Below are 18,308 nucleotides of genomic sequence, written 5' to 3' on the forward strand. Positions count from 1 at the left end.
GAGGAACAGGAGTAACCAGGTGTGGGGGGTGTAAGGTGAGGTACGGACAAGGTGTGTGTGGTGTGGTGTCTGGCGGTCTGGTACGGCGATGGCAGTGGTGGTGAACGTACCGGATCTTGCTGGTTCTGGTGGTTGTGCTCGTCGAGATGCTTGTTCGTTGCCGTTGCCGTTGCTGCTGGCGTAGGGCGCGGTGATGATGCTGGTGGTGATGGATGCTGGCGCTGATGCTGGCGCTGATGCTGGTGAAGGCAAACGGCGAGGGTGTCGGGCCAGTCGTGATCGTCTTCGAAGGATTCGCGAATGGGATTCGAAGGTCGAGCAGGGCCGGCAGAGGCAGAGATTAAAGAACCCAGGGGCAGCGGTCAGGACTCAGAAATGGCAGGCTGCTCAGCAGACGACGGTGGGACGACAACGCATGGAAGAAACGTGACAGGGTTTATATCGCATTGCGGCAAGTCGAACGAGGGACGTCGGCCAGACAGGGGCGAGGGGCCAATGGGATATACGTCGAGCAGGCCTGACCGACAGGAGGCGACGGGGAACAGACCTCGAGACACGCTAGCCGTTGCGGGCGTTAGCGTCGTGGCAGCCTGAAGGACAGGGGCGAGCCGTGAGAGGAGAGAGAGCGCCGGAGGGCAGGTGGATCCGGCTGCAGCGTCGTGCACATGTGCGCCAAAGGACCAAAGGTGGACCGGTGGGTGGGACTGGAGAGGAGAGGCGTGTCGCCGCCTTTGCCTTTGTCTCTGTTTCTCGATTCCATGCGAGTGCGACGCTTGTCCAGTGTCCTCGCGCTTCAGCGTGAAGAGCGGTGGAGGAGCTCCCTTCAGCAGTCGTGTTCGGCGCATCCAGCCCACGCGATGCCCATCCGTCACCACCACTGACTCACTGGAGCGACTGCCGCAAGACAGATCGCCCTTCTGGCTGCTGCTGCTGCTGCTGCGCTGCTCGTCTTCCACTGCAACTGCACCGTCCGCACCCGAACGAATTCCTGGATTGTGTGCATCGCTGCGCCGTCGTGCCATTGCCTTCTGTATACGCAACATCTCCCACCGATGCACGACTGATTCATGAGGTCTGGAGAAGCGCAGACGCTGGACTCGGTACTGCGCTGGACGGGCACGCTGAGGTCTTGCCCGACCGACCCAGCACCAACTTCAATCATTTCCAGCGTCTGCCAGTGTTCCCTCCCCCCAAGCCACAGCTCGTCCTCCACTGAAATCTTACGTGTTTCCGAGTGCCACCACCAAACACACCCACACCAAACGAACCGCATGCTTTTGCGCGACCGTTAACCGAAGCCCTGTTTTGGTGATATTCAGGGGCCTCTCGATCCCCACCCCAGGTCAGTGCGGACCACGACCATGAACTCACTCGGGCCCCTTGGCTGCGACCCGCGTGGGATTGGGCAGCAAAGCAACACCCTGTCTCACAACCCAGAAACGCCCTGATCCATGGTGAAACGAGTCTACGAAAGTCCCATCAAGCTTGCTTGTCGCCAGCAGCTCGAGTAGGGGACCAGCGCGCCCTGCAATCTTCTGGAAAGTGTCGTCGAAGCCACACCTCATCGAACTTCATGCCCCGCAAAACACGCTACCCCTGCGCACTTGAACAAACAGAGCGTATCTTGCGAGTTGGGCAGAAGATGCCGTGAAGCAAAGCAATTATGCTTGTGTCGCCGTAAGAGTGTACAAGCGCGAGAATACGTCTTGAGCCAAGTGCTCACCACAGTGATAAAATAGAACGAACAAACGAATGCTCCAATTCAACGAACAAAAAGCAACTTACATGATCTCCCCCCACAGCTACTCCGGGTTCCTCTTTGTATCCACCATTTTGTCGATGAGACATCTCCTTTGAAATCACTGTAGAAGCAAGAACCTGTTAGCCACAAATCCGACGACAATCCAGCTTCAAGCCACATGTCTGTGTCCGCGGTTGAACAGGTACATCGTATCCAGATCAATTTAGACTACAGCCTCGGAAGAATAATCCAATATGCAGTCTGCATGGATATGGGAGCAAAGGGTCATCATTACTTACCTAGCAATACGCTAATAAATAACAAAAATTGTATGATTTTAGACTCGATTCCTTGATGCAGCATAGATTAACTAGTAGCCTGATCTTAGAAAGTGACTATAGTGTTAAAGAAATTAGCAAGTTTCCAATTAGACTGATCTGTTTTCAAGTACAAAACGATCTTCGAAACGCATGACACGGCGGTGCATTGTGGAACAAAAATAGAACATATTCCAAATGGACGTGCCCCGGAGGCGATCATCTTATGGAAACACAATGCCAAAATTGGGGAAATGAATTCAATGCGACAAAGTCAAGCATCTTTGCTTAGGACTCGGGAAGAATCTTCGCCATCTGCAATACCACCAAGCGCTGAAAAAGGCACCTCGAGTCTTCGCATCGATGTTAGGGCGAGCAAAGCCAACAAAGGTGTGTCCAACGGTCGGGGATGCTAGCAGATCTGGCGTGATACAAAATCTTCCAACTCGAGTAGAAATCGCAAAAGCGGCGGGGAATTGTTATTGAACTTGTAGTCGAAAACATGCATAGAACAATGACAAGTTCCGGCGTGCCTATGACCAACTACTGGGCCGAAAGCAGAGCGTTCGCAGACGCCAAATCTAGTGCGAACAGACAAGCACAAGCGCTCATTCGACAAGTCCTCTTCCCACGTGTAGAAAGTGACTATTCAACAGTAGGGATGCAAGGAGATCGAGCTGTAAACAGTGGCTCCTTTGACGGAGGCTCGCTCATAGCTTCAATAACACTCGAAAACAGTGTTGAGCAGCAATAGCTCTTCTCCTTAGAGAGCCAATAACTCGACAGCCAGTGGAAGGATGGGGGAAATATGAATAGTAATAAAAGAGAGAGCTTACTCAATTTCTTCTCAGTATAGCGGTAAAGAATTTGGCATGCGAATGCTTGATCCTATTTTCCTGTCAGCTTGATGATATAAACATAGCTTGCAAGTAACTCGACTAATGCAAAACTAAGAAACCTGCATACTTCGCGCAAAAAGAATCGATGACGGGACAGGGAAGACAAAGTGGTTGATAGATGACGCAATGAATGCGCTGACAAGGCTGAGATGGCAGCTTCCACAAAGAACATTCTTTGGTGGAAGACCAGTCAAAGAATGGTCGACGTGCTTGGAGATATAATATACAAGCATGGGTGGTCCATTGACAGGAAGCCAGGGATGATAGCCCATCAGAAGCCAAGAAGTGCAGGCGTCGGCACATTAATTAGAATGGGATGGGGTGCAGCGTTGAACGAGGGAGCTGGTCATGCAGCAGCCCTTTGATCATGGATGTCGTTTCGCTTGGACACCCGCTACGCGGGAACAATAGCAGGGGATGGGTAGAAATGCCACCACATCATATGGAATAGATTTTTAGGAAGATTATCTTAGACGTACCTTCTCGTATATCGCCTTGGAATCGAAGAACGGAGATGTATCAGGGGGGCTTTCTTAAGTGCCGGGTGAAAGTATGTCCTTTAGCTTGCAAGACTGGTTCTCTGTCAATTCGTTAGCCCTCCATCAAGCCCGCAGATGTACATGCATAAGCCAGTCTAAACAATTCTAGACGCAAACAAAACTTCTTTCTCATACGAGACACAGAAGGGAAAACTATCAAACTAACAAGAGAAGAGGAGCGTCTAAAAGCCAGCAATCAAATTAGAGACTGTGTGAGGTAGGTGGTGATTGGCGAAGGGTGTGTAGAGTGGTAAAGGGAGGTTGATAGTGTGCGTGACCGAGGATACGCTTTTGCAACCAAACCAATGCTCTAGGAAACTCGAAAGACCGAGGTCTATTCGGCGTCGACAAGCGCACGTAGTTGTACGCCGAATCTGCGCAACGCAAACGCTGCTCAATTCCAGACCTTGTGATTCCTCCGCGAATAAACAGTCACCAGTAGAAGCAACTCAAAGATCCGAACCCAGTAGATCGGATGAGAAATGCTCGTCGCGACCGGGAAGAGAACTGGAAATGTGGAGTATGCGAGGATAGATGCCGCTGGGGAACGTGGGCGGATATGTGTGGGAAGGGAGGCAGCAGTCGGAAGATGAAAATATCGAGTCTGTACTACAACTATGTCAGCGCTGCGCAATGCAGATGTTGATTGAGAAATTTGGCACCAAAGCAGGTGAGTATGGTAGGGCTGATTTCTTGTGTCGCAGAGGTGATGCCGATTGTTATTTTCGTGCAGGGAGACACTCCAGCGCGTCTGTCATCTCGGTGATCTGAACGTTGCGGAGTTGTACGTGCGTCGTGCAAAGAAAGAAAACACGAGGTCGCTAAAGGGCACGGCGCTGGCGCTGAGACGCGTTCCTGACGACGTTGAATTTGACGTTGAAGGCGTCGATACTGACTCAGGTTGTTCCCAGACGAGCGGTAACAAACAACACCAGGAGCGCGAGGAAAACAGATGGATAGGAGAACTAACCTAACCTGTGCACTGATCCGTGACACCAAGGGAACAACAGCTGCTCTGGCAAGTAAGACCGTTCCGTGCTGGCCTGGAGCTGCGAGACGGTTGATATTGATGTTGATATGGCGATAGACTCGCAAGTCCTCTGGTCCGTGGTGTTGATGGAAGGAACTTGGATGGTGGAGCTGCAGCAAGCAGGCACGTTTTTGTCAGCCGAACGAACGCCGAGTCCTGAAAAAGTCGAGGCACCTGTCGATTCCGACGGCACGTGTGAAGAACGTGATCCGGTTTGTAGGTGATGCAAGCTCGTGGCAGATGATGACGACGGTGTCACCTCGAATTCACGACGTTCTAATGTAGTGTCGATTGTGTCGAAGTCGTCTTGTCGCGATGGTTCTCTCCCCACGGGCACAATTCTTCTAAACAGCTTCGAGATGTCAAAGTTTAGGCCAACGGTATTGCATGCGGGTAGCAGTCGCAAGGATAGGGGGCGTGTTGCGCCCGTGGAGAGATCCTTGACCTGGATCGCAGTCGATTCAGAAGCTGCCGAAAGCTTGATTGGAAAGTGGCTCGCCTGGTCGCGAGGGGAAGCACCATGCGATGCAAGAGAGAAAGAGGTCGAAGGGCAAGGAAATCATCTAGGATGTTTTGCCTAGGATGAGGGAGCCAGCAGAGAAGCAGGCACCTGGTCTGGCGTAGGAACGTTTGTTGCGCAGGGTCAAGGTGACGGTATCGACAACGTTCGAAAACGTGGGAAGCGAGTCGTAACTAGAAAACAAAAAGCTTCTCGAAGAACCTTCTTCAGATAAACAATAAAAGCGAAAAAAGAATAGTCAAAGAGGAAAATCCAAATAACAAAATCGGGAAATACGGAAAGCACTGCTCCTTTATACACATCAACAGCACTAAACTATTTGACATCGCGATTTTCGAATTTTCGACAGCGGCGCCCGATAAAACGATCGATGGTCAGCTTCCCGAAATGCTTGAAGTCCGGCTATTTTATTTTATTTTGCTTTACTGTTTTACCTCGTATGCTTCTAGTACTTACTGCCATTTTTTTCGCAGCTGGATGTACAAACAACCTACTCTCATATCCCGTTAACTATTATTTACTGGTTAAACGTGTTTCAGATTTTAAGGATGGTCGCATTAAATGTACAACATGCTTCATACAATCGGGACCAGTGTAGGAAAGGGTTTTGGCCCTAACATGAAGTCATAGAGCCAGTACAGTCAGTACTACGGCTAATGTGAAGTGGTCTGCTTAGATTCTCCTGTACCAAAGCAAATGACTCCTTGAACCGCGACAAGCCAGCCGCTATCTTTACAAGCTACTTCGAAGTACAAGTCCTAACACATTTATGTCGTCATCTGCGCCCCGCCGCAACCTCTCAGCTATGTACATCTCGATCTCATCTTGCTATAACTCTCTAAGCTCTCCAAGCTGTTGAGCAACAATCACAACTATGGATGCGGCACTCACACCCACTGGTGCAACGCTCCTCACCCCCCTTTCAATATCTTCCGTCTCAGCTCGATGCAATAAGACGGGCTCTTATTATCTCAACCGCCAATAATAACTGTCGCTGACTTGGCTTTCGGAACAACATTCTAATTATCACTCTATCTGACTTACTTAAGTCTAACTCGTACCTGGCTACGCAATTGCATACCGTAGGCTCGGAGGACGACCTCGAAAGAGCATTATCATTTGATCAGCGACCAAGTTTTGCCACGAAGATCTTGGCACGTAACTTAAGGGCCTAACTTGACCACCAAAACCATGAAAAGGACTTTCTGTCACCCCTTACGCCGACCCATGGAAACATGGCGTTTTCGTTCTACTGTTACCCCCGCTTCCTTTCACGCGTTTCTCTTCACGCGCTTTCGGACGGTACGCTACAGCACCTCATGACCGCGGGACTCGAGATGCCGTGCGAATTCGAAATACTGGAGCGGCAAGGTGAAGTACATGATTTCCAGTCCCGTCTTGCTTATACGATGTTACGCCGCGAGTCGTGTTGCTAACGATAGGACTTGGAAATTCATGCTTCACCGTCTCGCTCGTGGCGCCGGTTGACAGCCTTCCGAAGCTGCAGATATGTGGTGATTGTGTGATATGATGCTGCACACATTATTACGCTTCTCCAAATAAAGGCTCATCGAGACTTTGAACGGTTGGCTCGCATAGCATGATTGGCTAATACCACTAAACACCAAAAGTTTGAGGCAGTCAGAATGGTTTCACCGCCCCATGATTGTCAATCAACCTCCCATTTCGCTATCACAAGCCCGCCCTTCATTTGGCAGTATCTGGCCGAAATGTTTGAAAGACATGTGTCATGCTCGCTTGGAAGTGTTTCCTCCTCACGATCTCTCAACATTATTTCCTGCGTTTGAACGGCCCTTCAGCACCTCGAATCACCTCCCGCTCCAATCAATACCCCCGTCGCCACCGTTTTACCCGGAATAAGACACTTTCCTTTGAAAGGAGGTGTTCGGTGGAAAGCTCTGATTCGTTTGCTCATCTGCTGGGCGAGCTGGGCAAGGCGCTCGATCGCGATGATTTTATTGCGCGAGTTGCAAGTTCCAGAGACGGTGTTGATGAAGTGACGTTGGAATGATCAGTGTTAAAGATATCCAGCATGTCGTTCACCCATGGCCGGCAGATAGATATTGCCAGGCTCGAGACGTCGGCATCGTGAACCATTCGTAAGGCTGCCTCAACCCTCAAGGAGTTGAGGCCTTGCCTGGTAAATCGGAGAATTTCACTTCCTTGAGGGTTGTCTTGCGCCAACATGACATGTCAAGGTGGGAAGGAGCCACGGTGCCCAGTCTTCGAGCCTCAAACGCTGCAGCTCTCAAGCCGTCTACATCAAGGGTATTGTTTGTACTCGATCAGTTCAACAATGGATATATCAGGTACTGATTAGCCAGAACTTAACACTCTACTTCCGCTATTCCACCACGTAATTTCAAACAACGGGCGAGAGGCAAGTAGTGTCGTGTCATGTTAACACATCTCTTCTTCAATCCTGTTTCACCACGTAACTGATCGCAAATATCACTATCTGCAGGTGATTTAGTCTACACAGATGAGATACAAGTATTCATAGTCCAGGCTTACATGACCTTACGATGCTTGTCTAGTCCCTTCATCGAGCCGTTGCAACTTGCAAGGTCTGCCAGAGCAGCGGTGTCAACAGGGGAATCCAACGCCATCAACCTTGATTCCCCGTTCCGCTGGTCTCACCCATCACCACACCGTTGAACCCAAAAGCCCCTGTTGACAGCTCTAAAGTCGCGACTAGACTTGCGCGATGATGCTTGTGTGAGCGAACGTCAACATCAACCTCACTTTGTGACTTCATAAAAGCGAATGATCCAGGAGACTAAGCTACTCTTCCGCGGTAAATTAACACGGCAACTCGCGCGATCAATTCGGATGATTCATATGTCAAATTTTGTTTGGCAAACGACCTCGGTTCGGGAGTACTAACCAAGTTTCTCTCGCGCCGGGAAGAAAACGATCTAGACTTGGGAACTTTTAGTTAGACATGTCGTTCGGATCAGAGTTTCTTTCGGCAAGTTCCATTCGGAATATAAATTCCCTGTTGATCGACATTGAATCTTCTCCAGTTTCTCCTCAATAATATGCTTCATAAGCAATAATTCTCCTGAAAAAGGCCGCAAGAGTTCCGACCCTTATTGATCGATACTATCTATGGTTACATCTCCGAAAGCTAAGCTCCGCGAGCTTCGAAATTCAAGTTTCCTTGACAGATCATATCTTTTACGAACGCTTGGCCGGCTAATGATGCCTCTCTTCGTTTAACTTTCAAGCCCCATCTTTAACTTTAACTCCATCTGCATCACAGCTCATTTACCAGTCTGCTTTGGGACATTATGCCCTCATGTCACTTTTTAGGAGATGCGTCTAAGTATGAAACGGGAAAAGTTGGTTCTCATCATATCCAAATCCTTTCCCGAAATGCAAGAACGTTTACAGTCGCTTGAGACCAGAATGTCGTTTCGCGAAATGGGCGCCCAAAGCGCACCGCACCGTAAAAGCCTCATCTACCAAAGTTCTAAATCTTTGGGTGCCAGTGTTTCATTGATCATATCACAATTTTCAGATCCCCAGATCGTCTCAATCTCTGGCGCACAAGCCGCGAATGGTATGAACGCGCTCGAAAAGTCTCCGACTTGGAACGAAATGTTCTGTGCGAGATTTTTACTGTTTTCATTTCGATAGGGAAACGTCGAAACTGCAATGATCATCACATCTGAAGGATTACTCGCACATGCGTGTACCTCGAAGCAAGGCCAGACTTCGTACAGTACGTACCGAAATGAATCATACTTTGTAGCTGCATGTAAAACATGCAGCTCTACTCCACTACTTCGTAGACCGCTATGTCTCTTTCTCGTTGTCCAAAAATCCCATATACCCCCCAAGATCGGATATAGCAAGCCCCAACTCTACAAATCAGCATCCCCCATTTCGTTTGTCCAGGCGCATCTCCAAGATCTGAACAACACAGATCTCATATCAGCAAGAGCAAAATCTATATCATATCTCTGCCACGTCGACAATCATCTTCCGAGACATCCGGCTTCTGACTTAAACTTTTCACAATCAATGAATCCAGCCATCTGTATTCTTAGCTTTTGCTGACGAAGACATAATATATCTGAATCCCGCTCCCATTTTCTCATTGGGCCGTGAAAAGCGGCATGCAAGACGCTGAAATATGCACTCACATGATTTCCCACTCGGTGTGGAGATGTCTTCTTTTCTCGCAACGATCGGCGGATCCATCGTTCCTTCCCGCGAGCCAATCAGCCTCTCTCTTGCCTGTTATATCAGAAATAGCGATATTCACATATACCCTCCAATACGAAAACACATGCACGCGAAAATGTCGGCATAATCTCCATCACTGTAGCATTCTCGGCACCTCTATTCTGCCAGTCTTACGAAAATGCCAGTTTAAGTTTCATGATTTTGTACGTACAGCTTTGAACGCCACGGGCTTTACACGCCTCGTTTATACATTGGGGAGGTGTGACCTTCCATTTACATCTTTAAGCCATTGCTCGGCAGCGCCGTTTGGAAAGGAGGTATGACGACGACTTTTCGAGGTTTAGTGCGGTCATACGGGAATGAGATTCTGGTACGACGAGGGATGGATTTACTGAATTGATTTGGCGAGTGCGACTTTGAGGCCGTTTGTGATGGATCGTGGTGGCTTACCCCCTTAGGTGAGCGGGATGAACCGTAGTTGAGGGTTTGGCCATGGTGTTGCCCCTTTTTTGCAACGGTTTTCTGACCCGACGGTTTGGTTCTTTTGGGATCCTGGATGGGGTGTTAAGAACTGGGATTGTGATGGTGAGGCCGATTTGAGTCTTTTGCTTTGGGTACATCACTTTTCACTCGAAAAGTGAGATACAGTGACGATTTCCCTAGTATTATCTCAAGAAGGAATTCCATTCGTGTCCGGTATAAGTGAATCGTGTTTTCCAAATATCTCTTCAAATCAAATCCACTTCCACTACAAATCGTCAACAACGCTCGTTAAACGTTCATCACGCCACCCAGGTGCCTCTTTGTAACTCTAACCTCAAATAAGCTTAATACCAATGTGATATTGAGGCACCGCAATGAGGTTACATTCTAAAGAACTTCGAAGAACGGTATCTGTGCCTCACGGATTGAGGCTTTACATTCTGTAACCTTACGTACACGCCAAAGCGAGTGTGTAGGTGACTGGTTAGCTCATACGAATACTGTATTGGGAGACGAGAGGGATCTGTTCGATTGATGCTATTTGGCTTGGCTTAAGTTAAAAAGTTAGGGTTTTGAACTTGAGAAGTGATCTTTGGAGTTTGAAAAAGGGGTAAGGTGGTGTCACTTAACGTAGTCTTGGGAATTATTTGTATGTTTCATTTTGGCATGACATCAAGCTGGCTGTAGAATTGATTTCAAACCTGGTTCTATCATTCCTAAAGCTTGCTTCAATTGTGTGAAAGAGTTTATATGTAAGCTCAATGGAAAAGGTGTAATTTATTGAAAAAATTATGTTACCAAACATTTTGTGAAATTGAAACACACATACCTAACAACTAAGAATTTATATGCAAATGCACAGGATCTCACAAGTCTCACAGATTAACATTCATCTTTCCAAAGATGATTAGGAAGGTCCCAGTTTCAAGACAAGGATGAGCTAAAGTGTTACATGAATTAAACAAACAATCATCACCAATTTATCTACGGACACTTCAAGTTACCTAGACAACCAAGTAACTTAACTTAGTAGCAGTAAGCTCAGTCCTCGCAAAGTGAGAACAGCATTCTACCTATCTAGATTCATGACTGCGTTTATAATTTGAGCAGTAGCTCGCAGGACATTTCAGGGTGATTTAATGGTCTTTCTCGAAACCGGCAATTAAAAATTCTTAGTTGAACTTCTGCGTTGGATAATTACCATCATCGATTCATCGGTTTGTCACTTATTTCTAAAATTATGAGAGCTTAATGTACGTTTCTCTCACTGCCTTCAGACTCCTCAATGTGTCGTCTTTGCCACGCGAATAGGACAAGTCCTGATTGCAGAAGTGCTTCTAGACTCCTTCAAAAAAGGAAATAGGCAACAGAAGAAAACCGACACTGTCACGATCCAGAATTATAGAGTCATACACTTACATACATCTATATGATTCAATTTTACCTGCTAAACTATTTATTCTTCGAAAGAGAAATATTTCAACAACTTACATCTGTAACAACTTACAACTCATAAACCCATGATTTAGAGATAGACGTTTTCCAATATTGTATTCCGAAGTAATGAAGTTTTATAGTTTTCGTAACTGGAGTTCTTGATGAAGGTATAGGAACTGATTAAATGGTGTGTTTTGTTACTGCTGAACTATGTATCATGTAAAACAATAAAGTCAGTTTCGGTTTTGAGTATACTTTTCCCACACGGCAACACTTCAAGCCATAGAACCCCAACATTCTCAAGATATCTTAATTGGCCATATATATACTAATGTAGTGATCAACCTTTTATTTTATTCGTTGCTGATAATTATTGATGCAATGAATGTTGTTATTGCCCCACTATTACCCCAAGTCTGGGGTTACGAATCGCTTGACCTCCTCCTCCTCCTCATCATCATGACAATTGCTTTCACAACATTGACGAGTTCAATCAATAGTCAATCAGTGGATATTTCCTTTTAAGAGCTTTCCAGTACTTCAAATATCAAAAAAAAAAAATTTACTGATCTCTCTGTCAAGTAACATAACTATCGGTGCAGCTCTCACCCATGTTCTCTCGAAATCACGACATAACCCCGCCCATCACATCATCCGATCGCCCAACTCTTTACCCCCAACACGTCTCCCAGTATTGCTATACACGGTTCATTCCTGGCAGTCCCCTAAGCTTTTCTGACTCAAGAGGAGCAAGAACGCCGAGATGCTTAAGGTCTGGTTGGCTTGACGCCTTCAAGCTTGAATGAGACCGGGGTTTGTGAGGATGTGTGGATGCGGTTTGTGCAGTAGGTTGAGGTAAGATGATGGAGGAGGATACGTTCGATGCTTGGATTCTTGGTTATCTTATCGCGGATATTTTGTTCTTATTGTTTTCCTTAAAAGTTCTGCGGTCTGTCCCCTTTTGTTGCAGTTTTTGAACTGATTTTGCTTCTCTTACTTCATCCCGACCTTCATCATGGCTTCAATAGACCCAGAGAAGTCGGCTCACGAGCAGCAGTTTCATGCTTCTACTGTAAAGAGAGCTGACGATATTTCTCCGGCGTCTTCAACACATGCCGATGAGGCATATGAGCTCTACAAGAATGGAAAAGGATTGGACATTGATCCTGCCGAGTACAAAAGAGTCCTTCGAAAGATTGATTTCCGCATTATACCTATTTTGTTTGTTACCTATATGCTTCAGTATCTTGACAAAAACTCGATCAATTTTGCCAGCGTATATGGATTGAAAAAGGGAACACATCTACAGGGACAAGATTATTCATGGCTCGGTACGTCAACCGTAGATGGTGTCCAATGCCTGCTAATACTAAGAAAGGCTCGATCTTTTACTTCGGATACCTCTTTGCACAATTTCCAGCAGGGTACTTACTTCAGCGTCTTCCAATTGGGAAATTCTTGAGTCTTGCAACGATCGGATGGGGGATAGTACTTATTACTACACCGGCTTGCACATCTTTCGCGGGGATAGCTACGAATCGGTTCTTGCTCGGTGCAATTGAGGCGACTGTGAATCCAGGCTTCGTACTTATAATGAGCATGTGGTACACAAGTGCGGAACAACCTTTACGGCTTGAGATTTATTACTGTACCAATGGAATTGCCACTAGTAAGCTTCTTCGGACACCAACTGATGCTGACCTCCAACTAAAAGCTTCGTAGTGTTTGGCGGCTTAATCGGCTACGCGGTGGGCCATATCACAACCGGTCTCGCGAAATGGATGTACGTCTTTTTGATATTCGGATCGGTCTCAATTGCCTGGGGTATTGTCTCCCTCATCTTCCTTCCAGATCTTCCGTCCACCACCAAATTCCTCACCGAATCCGAACGTCTTGTAGCCGTTGCTCGCGTCGCGGCAAACCGTCAAGGTGTTAAGAACCACCACTTCTCCAAATACCAAGCATGGCAGACTGTTAAAGATCCGAAGACATGGATTCTTTTCGTAATGGCAACAGGAGCGCAAGTACCAAATTCTGCGTTGACTAGTTTCACAAGCATAATCGTCGGATCATTTGGCTTCGACACTCTTGGTACGCAATATCTGCAAATTCCAGGTGGAGCAGTTCAATTTCTTGCACTTATCGCTGGTGGCTTTGTTTGCACCAAATGGCCAAACAACACACGCTGTCTGACCATGATATTCGCCAATAGCGTCTGCATTATCGGGGCTGGTTTACTCGTAGGTCTTCCGACTGATAATAAATGGGGACGTCTCGTGGCTCTCTGGTTATGTTACTTCCAGGGTCTAGGATTCAGTCTCAGTCTCACAATGGTGAGTAGTAATGTCGCCGGTTACACCAAGAAACAACTCACTGGAGCGGTTCTGTTTACTGGATATTGTGTTGGAAACATCATTGGTCCACAAACATTTATTGATAAGGAAGCTCGTAAGTTTTAGACCACCTGCACTCTTCTTCTTCTTCTTCTTCTTCTAGCTTTATATTCGAAATGAAACACTTGCTAACAAACGTAGCAAAATATCACAGCGCCTACATTGCGATGCTGGTGGGCTATACTGTAAAGCTTGCGATGGTCATTGTTTTATATATCTACATGTGGTCGGTGAATAAAAGCAGAGATAGAGCGCAAGCTGAAGGTGGAGTACTTAGTGAAGAGGAAGAAAGAGAGGCTGTTGAAAAGGGAATGTTGGATGTCACAGAAATTGACAACAAAGGTTTTAGGTATATTTTGTAATTCGGTTGGGCAAAAAATAAAGTATCAGAAAGATCGACCTTCAGTTGTGATCTTGCACATCAATCATCAGTGTAATGGATTGAACGCGCTTGGAACAACGCGCTTGTGAATCAGTCTTGCACGTCATACATCAATGTGATCGGTTGAATTCACTTATAGCAGCGCGCTTGTGATTCAGTGGTGAATATGAGCTCCTGCTGGCAATGCCAACAAACATAATTAGTTGAACTTGGACCTTTTTTTCCACAACCAACACGACGACCTCCATATTTGCGACATCACGCGCATCCTATTGCACAACCTCCTCAACAAGGCAATCTCAGTCGGTAATTATTTTAAACTTAACACCAGGTCGAAAAGCCACAGATCACAAAGACACAGGTGAGCTGTTCAGAGTACTCTTTAGGTAGTATCTAGTCTTACTAAGTTTACTAGGCAGGCGGCCTGACAGACGTATTGCGACTATGGTGAACTCAATCGCACTTAGTGTCTTACGCGGGATCGTATATCCTGGATATGCTGAAGAAACGACAGGCGCTACAACCTCTCCCAGTGAAGAAATCGCGCCTGGTTATGCAGAAGGCCGAGATGGCACCAACAATCGGTGTAACAAAGACGAAACTGCAGTCTCCGAGGTGTCCGAGGATGATAGCAGAGATGGAGAAATACTGCAAGAATTCTTGCCGTTCCCACGACTTCCGGGCGAACTACGAATCATGATTTGCGAAGTGGCTATCTATGCACTTCCTGGTCAAGTCAGACACTTTCCATCTATTAAGAATCCTCCTTCGTGGTTGTTCGAGGAAAGACCGCTCGCATTATGTACGGCTTCCCAAGATGATTTTGACTCAGAAAGAAACAATGGCGGCATATAAATCGTCCAGAGGGTTGATTATCGATCCGTGTTCTAGTTTAATGACTCTAGCCGAGGCTGAGATCAATCCATACAACGATATTCTCTGGCTGGAGGATCCTCATGACTTCAGAAGAATTGTTTGGGCTTCACCGGGGAAGCTTCGAGATACCGTTAAGCAGATACGAAGTATTGGATTTCATGAGGACAACCACGGTGGCTGGTTTCCCGATGCTGAAGATCCTGGGCTTAATATTCGGGATTCTCACCTGCCTCTTCTTCAAGATATCTTTCCTAGTATGCAGACCATTTGGGTGGTTCCCGCGAACCAAGCCCTTTGGTCGACACCTACAGCTGCGCCTTGGTGAAAAAAGTGTTCTCCGCCGGTAAATTGGTACGAGGCGGAAAATTCCGAGGTGTATGAAACGGCTAAGCCTGCGGGCCTTGGAGCTATGGGCCTTCTTCTACCTGAGATGATTACGTTCCCAAAGATGTGGGACGCACATCAACAGCATGTCAAAAGCTCCAAGTCTGGTTACGTGCCTAGGAAGTGCCCAGAAATCAAAATGATGCATCTTAGGCCCAGACGGTGGGAAGATTATCCTGTCCTTTTCCGATAAGTCGTGACTAGCGGCCATGGACGGTTAATGAAGGAGGTTTCCCGAGCAGATTTGTTTGGGTCTCTTTTTTGCAACTGATATTTAGGAATTGTTATAGATATTTTGAACGTATAGGTTCTCACAAAATGATTTTACTCATGGCGAGCTTTCCGGTGATTTGAGTATCCTCACCTTTGCTATCCTCACCTTTGCATCATTGTATGGACGAACGACATCTTTATGATGAATATTTCTGTCACGCCCATTGTTGGATTCTGTACACCAAGAGATAACTGACAATGTATTGAACATGATCAAAGTGAATCATATGAATTCGGGCTTTGTTCATGGTGATTTCACATAAACGAAAACAAGAAAGCTTTTGGTATCCTGGCAGATCGGTCTCAAGCGAGTATTTACATTCACCATGGATTATTGGTATACTACCCAACACTGTCAATCTTGGTTGGATCCTTTATTTACACACAAGAACTACCAGCACTAGGCCCATGATCATGGCTTCACCCGATCGTATGCAAACGCGAAGTGGCACGCGAGCTTTGCTAAGGCCTAGCACTTCGCAATTCTGTTGTTTGTATTCATGCTAATTCTAACTGACAGTGCCGCTTCTATTGGACAAAATGCGCAAGACTATGCCCTTCAAGCCGCGAACCAGCAATATGGCAGTCACTCGTCGTATTACGCGTTTTCTAATGGAAACACAAGACCATTCGACCAAAACAGTCAAGTCCCTCGAACACAAACGAATCCATTTCTGACGTCTAATTTTTTCAACATGCCGCCGAGTATGCAAGCAAATGAATTTCCACCTACCAACCAGTTTACTGTTCACGGTACTCAGACGCCATACCACGAATCTCCTCAACAGACGTATCGATCGTTTGATCCTCACGCTCCCTTGACACTCGAGCAACAGCAATATCTCCATGCACAGTTCGCTGTGACCAGGGCAGCCCTTTCGAGCGTTGGGACACACCCACAGCAGAGATACAGTCAAGTCAACCCCACTCACTGGAATCAACCACCAAACAATCAATTTGGCGAACCGCTCAGCCTGCCACCCACGATCCTAGCACCTCCTGTTCTTCCCAAGATGTTTCGTCCAGAAAATATTGTGGAAACATTTACACTCGTCCCCAATCAATCAAAATCCGACTTTGAAGAGATACTGGTCACCCGCACAAAAGTTATGGGGTCGGCGGAGCCAGGTCCCAAAGCTCTCATTTCATTCCATCTCTTTCCACGCCTGCCGTATGTAAACTTTCCCGTCATTCTTCTTTTGGAATTCTTACTTTAGTGCCTGGTAGCAATCTTGGTCATTAAACACGTTTCTTGGCTGTGAAACAAGCGAGAAAAGCATATGCTAACATGTTCCAGTGTCGAAATCCGAATGCGAATCTTCGTTACAGCACTATCTAACATTCCTGGTAAACACATTCAGCTTGTCGCCATTCAGAGCCCCACGACAGAGACTTCATTCTTCAATCCAGCGAACCCACCTTGTCCCATCCGCCAAGTCTGTAAAGAAGCTCGCTATGGTCTCTTCAACGATTGCATTCAAATCAATAATATCCAAGATTGGAAAGGTATAACCAGACCCATCGCATTCAACCCGGACAAGGACTGTTTGGTTTTCGACTGTGATGTTGGAGTTGACAAGTTGCTACAATTCGCCGAAATCGTAGGCGTCGAAACTGCTCAGAAAATTCAAAAGATCTGCAACATAACGAATCAACATAAGTTTGTTCCATTTAATACTGAAGCCGAATCCGTCAAGCTATGCAAGGTTCTCGCTGCTTTTCAAAGCTTGCGAGAGTTGCAGGTCTTACTATCCGGCAGTTTAGTACCAACCAGTATTTTTGTGGATGGCCAGCTTTGGGACTGGAGGCTGGGAAGGAAAGGGTATAGAGTGGAAGAGGTTAGCATGCCACAGGGGATGGTGAAGGCTATGCAGACGCACACGACCTTCAAATTCATGGAAGCTAGGCAGTATGCGTTGAGTAAATCATGGGAAACATGTAATGGCGTACCGAAGGTCGTGATGATGGACTTGATTAAGGAAAGCGATCCTGTGCCGATGAGTTATGATAGTTTTACCAACTATTAATCATACCATCTGCGATAGAACCGCGGGGAAGGATAATTGCTATTGTAATAGCCGGCCAAAATTGCTATATTTGTAGAAAAGGTATTCCAGTAAGACCTCCAATATATCAAATTGGAACCTTTTCTCCAACGCGTGCTAGGATAGGGGATAGGCCATAACGCAAATCCTCATTGATTTCAAAACTAATCTCAAAATTCAGTGTTACCTACCTAGGTGGATACATTTGCGTTACTCGCCAGTACCTCGCTTGCCAAGCAGCATGCAGAAGCTGTTATGCCCTGGCCGTTGACGAAAAAAGATATACACAAATCGATAGGAAATAAAGATATACAAACGAACTGTGTTCGTTGTCCGATCTAGTTTACGTTATCTCAGCTGTGCAAGGTACCTGCCATCGAACACGGAGGGTTTGCACTGCCCTAATGGGAATTTGGAATACCTTCTTAGCGAGTCAGCCCCTGGGTTGCAACACACTTTAGCTTAGTACATAATCAATTTCTTCGTATTCTATTGAAGAAGCTTTGAAGCTCGAAAGTGCAGCTAATATGGAAACCGCTGGGTGATACATTCTTTTACCTGGTATACGTGTCGTTATCTTTCGACGTAGAAGATTATTCTCTTGAAGTCACTCGCTTCATCTCATCGTTGCCCCTTAAAATCTGTCATGTGAAGAGACATTCTTTTAAAATCTATATTCAAACTAGATAACATATGTTGAATATGTCATACCAAAATGATGCTCCCCCCATTATTCCACTATAAATCATCCAATCCAGAAAAAGATGTTCGTCG

General features: G+C 46.4%; 4 protein-coding genes across 4 annotated transcripts; 3 read left to right on the top strand and 1 right to left on the bottom strand.

Annotated features, from left to right (window-relative positions):
* Window positions 1-362: 362 nt before the first annotated feature.
* On the bottom strand, window positions 363-1,022 carry GLAREA_10686 (uncharacterized protein; the record flags this gene model as incomplete). The annotated part of the gene is made up of 1 exon (XM_008079787.1): window positions 363-1,022. The coding sequence occupies one exon, from the start codon at window positions 1,020-1,022 to the stop codon at window positions 363-365; it is 660 nt and encodes a 219-aa protein (XP_008077978.1).
* A 1,550-nt stretch (window positions 1,023-2,572) lies between these two features.
* Window positions 2,573-2,812, top strand: GLAREA_10687 (uncharacterized protein; the record flags this gene model as incomplete). Its single annotated transcript, XM_008079788.1, has 1 exon — window positions 2,573-2,812. The coding sequence occupies one exon, from the start codon at window positions 2,573-2,575 to the stop codon at window positions 2,810-2,812; it is 240 nt and encodes a 79-aa protein (XP_008077979.1).
* A 1,761-nt stretch (window positions 2,813-4,573) lies between these two features.
* On the top strand, window positions 4,574-5,107 carry GLAREA_10688 (uncharacterized protein; the record flags this gene model as incomplete). The annotated part of the gene is made up of 2 exons (XM_008079789.1): window positions 4,574-4,742; window positions 4,812-5,107. 2 exons carry the CDS (start codon window positions 4,574-4,576, stop codon window positions 5,105-5,107), a joined length of 465 nt encoding a protein of 154 aa, XP_008077980.1.
* A 7,089-nt stretch (window positions 5,108-12,196) lies between these two features.
* On the top strand, window positions 12,197-17,516 carry GLAREA_10689 (MFS general substrate transporter; the record flags this gene model as incomplete). Its single annotated transcript, XM_008079790.1, has 10 exons — window positions 12,197-12,512; window positions 12,560-12,850; window positions 12,904-13,629; window positions 13,716-13,923; window positions 14,250-14,317; window positions 14,372-14,758; window positions 14,862-15,153; window positions 15,524-15,607; window positions 16,010-16,660; window positions 16,787-17,516. The coding sequence occupies 10 exons, from the start codon at window positions 12,197-12,199 to the stop codon at window positions 17,514-17,516; spliced, it is 3,753 nt and encodes a 1,250-aa protein (XP_008077981.1).
* Between the last annotated feature and the right edge of the window lie 792 nt (window positions 17,517-18,308).

Source organism: Glarea lozoyensis (genome assembly GCF_000409485.1).
Source record: "Glarea lozoyensis ATCC 20868 chromosome Unknown GLAREA12, whole genome shotgun sequence".
Taxonomy (NCBI): domain Eukaryota; kingdom Fungi; phylum Ascomycota; class Leotiomycetes; order Helotiales; family Helotiaceae; genus Glarea; species Glarea lozoyensis.